The sequence below is a fragment of the Triturus cristatus genome, unplaced genomic scaffold (assembly GCF_964204655.1).
Source record: "Triturus cristatus unplaced genomic scaffold, aTriCri1.1 SCAFFOLD_465, whole genome shotgun sequence".
NCBI lineage: Eukaryota > Metazoa > Chordata > Amphibia > Caudata > Salamandridae > Triturus > Triturus cristatus.
In genome coordinates, this window is record NW_028187791.1 from 205,252 (window position 1) to 214,493 (window position 9,242).

General features: G+C 56.4%; 2 protein-coding genes across 2 annotated transcripts; both read left to right on the plus strand.

Moving 5' to 3' along the window:
• Positions 1–4,897: 4,897 nt before the first annotated feature.
• LOC146770510 (histone H3-like) lies at positions 4,898–5,362 on the plus strand. Its single transcript, XM_085640405.1, has one exon. The coding sequence runs from the start codon at positions 4,904–4,906 to the stop codon at positions 5,312–5,314; it is 411 nt and encodes a 136-aa protein (XP_085496531.1). The 5' UTR covers positions 4,898–4,903; the 3' UTR covers positions 5,315–5,362.
• A 1,351-nt stretch (positions 5,363–6,713) lies between these two features.
• On the plus strand, positions 6,714–8,288 carry LOC146770511 (histone H4). The gene has a single exon (XM_085640404.1). It carries the CDS (start codon positions 7,918–7,920, stop codon positions 8,227–8,229), a length of 312 nt encoding a protein of 103 aa, XP_085496530.1. The 5' UTR covers positions 6,714–7,917; the 3' UTR covers positions 8,230–8,288.
• The last annotated feature ends 954 nt before the right edge of the window (positions 8,289–9,242 follow it).

The window sequence follows — 9,242 nt, forward strand, 5'->3', positions numbered from 1 at the left end:
CTTCACATACTCAGGAAAGTGTATTTAACTGCTTTACAGTATCACAATAAGGCCTGCAAGGCCTTGGGTGTGTTTCCAGCCTCCAGGCACCAGTTTTACTGATACTTGTGACATTTGCAGGTGTTAGGCTTCAAGGGGATGAAGTCGCACCTTCTACCCAGGGTTATGGAGCTCCGCGCAGGGTAAGATTTCAGGGTTCACCCCAGGCTTGAGGTGTGAAAATAAAACACTTCACATACTCAGGAAAGTGTATTTAGCTGCTTTACAGTATCAGAACAAGGCCTACAAGGCCTTGGGCCTACTTTCAGCCTCCTGGCACCAGTTTTACTGATACTTGTGACATTTGCAGGTGTTAGGCTTCAAGGGGATGAAGTCGCACCTTCTACCCAGTGTCATGGAGCTCCGCGCAGGGTGAGATTTCTGGCTTCACCCCAGGCTTGAGGTGTGAAAATAAAACACTTCACATACTCAGGAAAGTGTATTTAACTGCTTTACAGTATCATAATAAGGCCTGCAAGGCCTTGGGTGTGTTTCCAGCCTCCAGACACCAGTTTTACTGATACTGGTGACATTTGCAGGTGTTAGGCTTCAAGGGGATGAAGTTGCACCTTCTACCCAAGGTTATGGAGCTCCGCGCAGGGTGAGAATTCAGGGTTCACCCCTGGCTGTTGGTGTGAAAACAAAACACTTTACATACTCAGTAAAGTGTATTTAACTCCTTCACAGTATCAGAACAAGGCCTGCAAGGCCTTGGGCCTAATTCCAGCCTCCTGGCACCAATTTACTGATACTTGTGACATTTGCAGGTGTTAGGCTTCAAGGGGATAAAGTTGCACCTTCTACCCAAGGGTATGGAGCTCCGCGCAGGGTGAGATATCAGGGTTCACCCCTGGCTGGAGGTGTGAAAATAAAACACTTCACATACTCAGGAAAGTGTATTTAACTCCTTTACAGTATCAGAATAAGGCCTGCAAGGCCTTGGGTGTGTTTCCAGCATCCAGGCACCAGTTTTACTGATGCTTGTGACATTTGCAGGTGTTAGGCTTCAAGGGGAAGAAGTCGCACCTTCTACCCATGGTCACGGAGCTCCGCGCAGGGTTAGATTTCAGGGTTCACCCCTGGCTCAAGGTGTGAAAATAAAACACTTCACATACTCAGGAAAGTGTATTTCACTCCTTTACAGTATCAGAATAGGGCCTGCAATGCCTTGGGTGTGTTTCCAGCCTCCAGACACCAGTTTTACTGATACTGGTGACATTTGCAGGTGTTAGGCTTCAAGGGGAAGAAGTCGCACCTTCTACCCAGGGTCATGGAGCTCCGCGCAGGGTTAGATTTCAGGGTTCACCCCTGGCTCAAGGTGTGAAAACAAAACACTTCACATACTCAGGAAAGTGTATTTAACTCCTTTACAGTATCAGGATAAGGCCTGCAAGGCCCTGGGTGTGTTTCCAGCATCCAGGCACCAGTTTTACTGATGCTTGTGACGTTTGCAGGTGTTAGGCTTCAAGGGGATGAAGTCGCACCTTCTACCCAGGGTTATGGATCTCCGCGCAGGGTGAGAATTCAGGGTTCACCCCTGGCTGGTGGTGTGAAAACAAAACACTTCACATCCTCAGTAAAGTGTATTTAACTCCTTTACAGTATCAGAATAGGACCTGCAATGCCTTGGGTGTGTTTCCAGCCTCCAGACTCCAGTTTTACTGATACTGGTGACATTTGCAGGTGTTAGGCTTCAAGGGGATGAAGTCGCAACTTCTACCCAGGGTTATGGAGCTCCGCGCAGGGTGAGAATTCAGGGTTCACCCCTGGCTGTTGGTGTGAAAATAAAACACCTCACATTCTCAGGAAAGTGTATTTAGCTCCTTTACAGTATCAGAATATGGCCTGCAAGGCCTTGGGCCTACTTCCAGCCTCCTGGCACCAGTTGTACTGATACTTGTGACATTTGTAGGTGTTAGGCTTCAAGGGGATGAAGTCGCACCTTCTACCCAGGGTCATGGAGCTCCGCGCAGGGTGAGATTTCAGGGTTCACCCCTGGATGGAGGTGTGACTATGTGGAGTGTTTTGTTTTCACACCTCCAGCCAGGCATGAACCCTGAAATTTCACCCTGCGCGGAGCTCCTCAACCCTGTGTAGAAGGTGCAACTTCATCCCCTTGAAGCTGTACACCTCCAAATGTCACACATATTACTAAAACAGGTACCTGGAAGCTAGGGATGGGCCGGAGATCCTGAAGGCTAAGATCTGATACTGGGACTGGTGTTCATGTACGTTCTGGACTATGTGAAGTGTTCTGTTTTCTTCCCCTACCTCCGTCCAAATTAGCAGCAGGCCTCGATCAGGCTACAGGGCGCAGAATATCATTTCTGGTCTCAGGTCTCCCTCGTGATATACCATTGGATTCAGGAGTGGTCCCCACTCCAGCGATAGGGCTCAGTAGAACAGTTGTAGTCACATGCCTCACTCTGTACTGTACTATTCAGTTCCGCAGTGGGCCTCCCCCCGGTCATAGGCTCAGCGTCTGACATACAGTAACTCACTCTGTCTACAGATGTCACCTCAGACGTACACCTAGCTCCAGCTTTAAAAATCAGCTCAGTAGAGTGCCTCCATGCCGGTACTGGGGTCACCATTTCAGGTGCATTCCCACCCTCTGCTCTCACTTGGGGTGTTTTTAAACATGTAGGCCTAACTCGGCCGCCTTCCTTCGTTGTGTCACTGTATTTATTTTATTTAGTCTGCGCCCGCCTCCTCTGGCTCGGCGCTCGGCAGTGAATGCCCTCTGCCTGCATGTGAAGCTGCCAGCACACGGCCGCCTGGTGATGCATGCGAGGCCGGAGCCAGGGCCGTGCCCCGCTGCTTGTAAAAGGCCTCCGGTTGCGCCCCCCCCAGCCGTGGGTGCCACAGCCGAGGGTGCAGGCGCCGGGCTGGGGGCTCCCTGGCATTGTTTCCACCCCGCGCTCGGCCGGCGGAGCCCTGTGTTACTTCGGCCCGTTCCAGAACGCGCTCCCCGCGGCCCCCGCAGCCCCACTGTGACGCCGCAGGGCCCGCTCCCTGCAGGAGCCCCCTCCCTCCCGCGGGCCGCCGCTCCCGGCCGCAGGAGGCGAGAGTGGACCGGGGAAAAGGGGCCGGGAGCCCGGGATTTCAGGCATGGAGGCGTCCGCCGTCGGGGGAGCGCCGAGTCTCCCCGCGGATCACAAGCCAGGGACGAGGGGTGGATCCGAAACGGGGGCAGGCCCGGGAGAGGGCCGAAGCTGGGCTCCTGGTCATACATGTGTGGAAGCGCGTGTTTAACTGATTGTGCTTTAAAACGTGGATAATCGGAAGGTAGGAAACACAAAAGTCAGCTCGGAGCAGAGAGCCGAGTGTGCCTCGCAGAGCCCTGTCTGCTCGCGACCAATCAGAGGCTGGCTCCTCCCTGTATATATTCACGGGGCTCGGGCCGAGAGGGACATTTCTGTTCTGTGACAGCGCCCGCGCCGAGACTTGCATTGCAATGGCCGAAACCGCTCCAGCCGCCGCGGCGCCTCCCGCTGAGGTCGCCCCCAAGAAGAAGCAGCAGAAGAAGACAGCGGGGGCCTCCAAGGCCAAGAAGCCTTCCGGCCCCAGCGTGGCCGATCTGATCTTGAAGGTGGTGACCGCCTCTGCCGAGAGGAAGGGAGTCTCCCTGTCGGCCATGAAGAAGGGGCTGATCGCCGAGGGCTACGATGTGGACAAGAACAAGAGCCGGGTCAAGGCCTCCGTCAAGAGCCTGGTCAGCAAAGGCGCCCTGGCCCAGCTGAAGGGCACCGGGGCCTCCGGATCCTTCAAGGTGAACAAGAAGCAGCTGGAGGGCAAGAAGGCGGCCAAGAAGGCGGCCGCCAAGACCAAGAAACCAGCGGCCAAGAAAGCTGCCCCTGCTGCCAAGAAGCCCAAAAAGGCTCCCGCGGGGGTCAAGAAGAGCCCGAAGAAGGTCAAGAAGCCAGCGGCAGCAAAGAGCCCCAAGAAGCCCAAGGCTGCCCCCGCCAAGAAGGCTGCCAAGAGCCCAGCGAAAGCCAAGGCGGCGAAGCCCAAAGTGGCCAAGAAAAGCCCTGCCAAGGTAGTCAAACCCAAGGCAGCCAAGCCCAAAGCAGCCAAGCCCAAGAAGGCAGCGCCCAAGAAGAAGTAAGGGCTTGCACCGAGACACTGCAAACACAACGGCTCTTTTAAGAGCCATCCACCCGGTCTAGAAGAGAGCTTGTTCACCCCCACCCTTTCACCCCGCGTGCACACTTCTCAATAATAATAAACGGCACAGTAAATCCCTAGCGCACCTTTACACACGCGAGTGCCGTGTGTGATCTTGGTCATATGAACGGCTCTTTTGGTGCTGCGTGGATTGGAATCTTTATAACAAAGAAAGAAGGGGGTCTGGGAGTTATTAGACCTCAGTTTATAATAAATGTGAGATAACGTGTGCCTTGGTGCTTTCACTGTATCCGGGCAGACTCGAAGTGGTGTCTGCATAAAGCAGACGATTGTGAACGTGAAATCGAGCGCAGTCAACGGCGGCGTGTTCCAGGGTGACCAAGGGCGGTACACTTAAAACATCCTGGTCTCCTCGCCCAGTTGATCGGGGGCGAGTGGTTCGTGTGACTACAAATGAGTGGATGGACACGGAGACAAAGGTTGACCGAAGCGCGGGCTTCGGCTCCAACGTACATCGTCCAATCGGAGGGTGTCTTTTTCTCCACAGCTCATTGGAGAGGCAGGCTACAGCCTCCGGTTGAGTAGCCAATCGTTGCACACCGCGGGCTGTTTTCAAACCTGGGGCGGTCGCTTCAGCCAACCAGAGCAGCCCTCCGTCTTCGAGTGCATAAATAGGGCTCTTGCCTGCTCGAACTCCATTCTTCCTCGCTCGTCGTTGAGAGAGACCGCTCCCGCCATGGCCCGCACCAAGCAGACAGCCCGCAAGTCCACCGGCGGCAAAGCGCCTCGCAAGCAGCTGGCCACCAAGGCTGCCCGCAAGAGCACCCCTGCCACCGGTGGAGTCAAGAAGCCTCACCGCTACCGACCCGGCACTGTGGCTCTCCGCGAGATCCGCCGCTACCAGAAGTCCACCGAGCTCCTCATCCGCAAGCTGCCCTTCCAGCGCTTGGTGAGGGAGATCGCCCAGGACTTCAAGACCGACCTGCGCTTCCAGAGCTCCGCCGTCATGGCCCTGCAAGAGGCCAGCGAGGCCTACCTGGTCGGGCTCTTCGAGGACACCAACCTGTGCGCCATCCACGCCAAGAGGGTGACCATCATGCCCAAGGACATCCAGCTGGCCCGTCGCATCCGAGGCGAGAGGGCCTAAGGAGACACCGACCCGAACAACCACCACAACGGCTCTTTTAAGGGCCACCACCCTGTCACCTACGAGCTTCTCTTATCTGCCATGTTCTACAGGTGTGGGTGGGTGGGCTGGCTGAGAGTACCCCGAGTACTGGGTAACTTATACCGGCACTGGGAAACTTATACAGGCACTGGGAAACTTATACCGGCACTGGGAAATCCGAGCACTCGGTGTGCACAGCCACCTCTTCAATTAATAAAGCGCTTTGTTTGGGTAGAGGGTCGTGCTGGGATCCGCTGGTCACAAGCCAGCGCTGTGGGGCATCTGTACATCGGGTTTATGTGTCCCGATTTCGGGAGCCTTTGCCCTGGGGCGGATGTTAGCCGTTGCCCCTGGTCTTAAAGTACAAACACAACGTGACACCCGCACACACTAAAACTGGTCGCAGGAAACAATAAGCCCGGGGGCAGCCGTGCGAGTTCCGCGTGGGCTTTATTTAACGTCATCGTTACATTACAGTGCTTGTGTGACACTTGGTCCCAAAGAGGGCTCATTCATATAAACATGCTTATTAAAACGGGTTGCCTGCTCCATCGTCCCTCGGTCTGCAGCAAGCCCCGTGAGAGCGGGTCTTGTGCGCTCAACATTACCGTTTAAAACACTTCTTTCTCCGGTCATAAATGAAGCACATTAGCTCTTAGGGGAGGACGTGAGTGGCCCTTAAAAGAGCCGTTGTGTTAGTTGGGGATGCGCCTCGAAGCCTTACTTGGCGCTGGTGTACTTGGTGACGGCCTTGGTGCCCTCGGACACGGCGTGCTTGGCCAGCTCTCCGGGCAGCAGCAGACGCACTGCGGTCTGGATCTCCCGGGAGGTGATGGTGCGCCGCGAGTTGTAGTGGGCCAGGCGGGAAGCCTCCCCGGCGATGCGCTCGAAGATGTCGTTCACGAAGGAGTTCATGATGCCCATGGCCTTGGAGGAGATGCCGGTGTCCGGGTGCACCTGCTTCATCACTTTGTAAATGTAGATAGCATAGCTTTCCTTCCTGCTCCTCTTGCGCTTCTTCCCGTCCTTCTTGGGCGGCTTGGAGAGCGCTTTCTTGGAGCCCTTCTTGGGAGCCGGCGCGGACTTGGCTGGTTCAGGCATGGTCGACAATCTGCACCGCTTCCTGTGGAGCCGAGAGAAATAAGGCAGGCGAGCCCGGCACTTGTATTTATAGGCTGGCCGTGTAAAGTAGCTGCTTCTCTGCTCTCCCGTCTCATTGGCAGGCTCAGGAAGGGCCCCCACTTCCCTTTGTAATGCGGTACTGGAACTTTGATTGGTGAAAAGGAAGCCCTCCTCCCTCCAATGAGAAGAACTATCAGAGCCTAGCTGTCAACCAATCAGAAGCGCCCGAAGTCTTTATATCGCCGGAGTCCCGCAGAACAGCAGTACTATTCTCTCTGTTGTGTGAGTGAGCCCCTGCATCGATCGCCATGTCTGGACGCGGAAAGCAAGGAGGAAAGGCCCGCGCTAAGGCCAAGACACGCTCTTCCAGAGCCGGGCTCCAGTTCCCCGTGGGCCGTGTGCACAGGCTGCTCCGCAAGGGAAGCTACGCCGAGAGGGTGGGCGCCGGTGCCCCAGTCTATCTGGCTGCAGTCCTGGAGTACCTGACCGCTGAGATCCTGGAGCTGGCCGGCAACGCGGCCCGGGACAACAAAAAGACCCGCATCATCCCCAGACACCTCCAGCTGGCCATCCGCAACGACGAGGAGCTGAACAAGCTGCTGGGCCGAGTCACCATCGCCCAGGGAGGAGTCCTGCCCAACATCCAGGCCGTGCTGCTGCCCAAGAAAACCGAGAGCCACAAGGCAGGGGGCAAAGCAAGCAAGTAAAGGCCCGCAGACCACCGTGGAAACGCACCCTAAACACAAAGGCTCTTTTCAGGGCCAACCACAGACTCCATCAAAGAGCGTATCCGTGGCCAAGGTGTTACTCTGGCGGCTTCATAGTTGCGGCAGCGCCCGCACCGTCGCTACATAGGAGGGCATGCACAAGCCCTCGGACGTACACGTAGATCTTGGCCCCCGTCCCAAAACCTAGCTTGAGGCCCACAATAATAATGTTTTTGTAAAAAAAAAAAAAATGTACATTTTAATAGGGGCAGTTTACAGACTTGCCACAACCGGGCGTGACATGTGGACAGTGTTACGGGGTGGCGGGCGGCCGCACACAGCTGGGTGCTGCCGGCGAGGCCGTTAACCTGTTTGCTCCATTAACACTTTTCAGAGCCTTCTGTTCATGGTGGGAGCGGGCACCGAGCGCCAGGGTTAGGCGGGCCGCGGTGACGAGTGGGGGCCCGGGAAGGGAGGCGCGTGTGTGTGTGCTTGACTGTGATCTATGCCCCGGCGGCAGCTGCAGAGCCCACGACAAAGAGGCGGCTGGGAGCGCGCTCTTTTTCAAACGGCAACGGCCGCTCCAGCCCCCGCTCCCTGCAGAGGGCGGTCCGGGGCGGGCTCCCTCGCCATCCTTTGAGTCACGTGGGCCGCTTGCAGCGCCCTAGCTGGTCCGGCACAGCTCCTCCATATAAGCAGCCGCCGCTGGCCGCGGCCCTCATTTCTGCTCAGTCACAGCACCGACAGGAGACCATGTCTGGACGCGGTAAAGGAGGGAAGGGGCTCGGCAAAGGCGGCGCCAAGAGGCACCGCAAGGTGCTCCGGGACAACATCCAGGGCATCACCAAGCCAGCCATTCGCCGCCTGGCTCGCCGTGGCGGGGTCAAGCGCATCTCCGGCCTCATCTACGAGGAGACCCGCGGGGTGTTGAAGGTTTTCCTGGAGAACGTGATCCGGGACGCCGTCACCTACACCGAGCACGCCAAGAGGAAGACCGTCACCGCCATGGATGTGGTCTACGCCCTGAAGCGTCAGGGTCGCACCCTCTACGGATTCGGCGGGTAAACACTCGGCTTGCCCACGGAAAAAACAAAACAAAACCCAAAGGCTCTTTTAAGAGCCGACCACGATGTCATGGGAGAGCTGTGTCTATGCGCTAGGGCTGCTTTCTAGGCCCACAGCGGGTCGAGTGAGGGGTGCATCAGGGGAACTCTCCGCAGCCACCCTGCCATGCAAGGCACTGTCCCGGGGCCAGGGTGCCTTCCTGGAGCCCCGGCATGGGGGTCCAGGGGCGCGTTCATCCCAGTCCAGCCCATGGGGCCGCTATCCTGAAGCCCTGTACTGGGCACCTAAGGCGGGTATAGCCCGGCCCAGGGGCCCGCCATCCTGGAGCCCTGAACTGGGGACCTAAGGCGGGTATAGGCCGGCCCAGGGGCCCGCCATCCTAGAGCCCTGTACTGGGGACCCAAGGCGAGTTTGGCCCGGCCCAGGGCCGGTCATTTCTCCCTCAACTATTAAGCCCCCACGTAGTGGGGGTTTACAGAACACTGACGAGGGACAAAGGTTAGAGTTAGCCGCGCCGGGAGTGCGGCCGGCCATCTGGTCGCCGAGTTGCGCGACCAGATGGCCCTCGGAGCTGAGCGACCAGATGGCCGGGCGGCGGATCGGCCGCGCTAACTCTAACTTTTGTCTCCCGCTCGGGCGCTGTAAGCCCCCACTCCGTGGGGGCTTAATAGTCAGTAAAATAGAGTTCCCATGCAGGGCCATGGGGTGTGGGATCCTCATTTTTTTTGTGATCGATCGTGACCGATTTCGGGACCCTCTGGGCCTCTAAGCACCTGTTTTAGTACTTTTTTTAAATTTATTTATTTATTCTTTTGTTGGCATTTTGGTTCAAGGGGACCATGGCACTACTTCTACCCAGGGCAATGGAGCTCCGCTTCGGGTAACATTTCAGGTTTTCCCCCTTAGCTGGAGATGGGCCCCAATAAAAAAAAAAAATCGCAATAATAATATAATACATATATTTTTATTTTTTTATTTTTTTTTCGCCCAAAAATGAAATAATGTCCTTCACA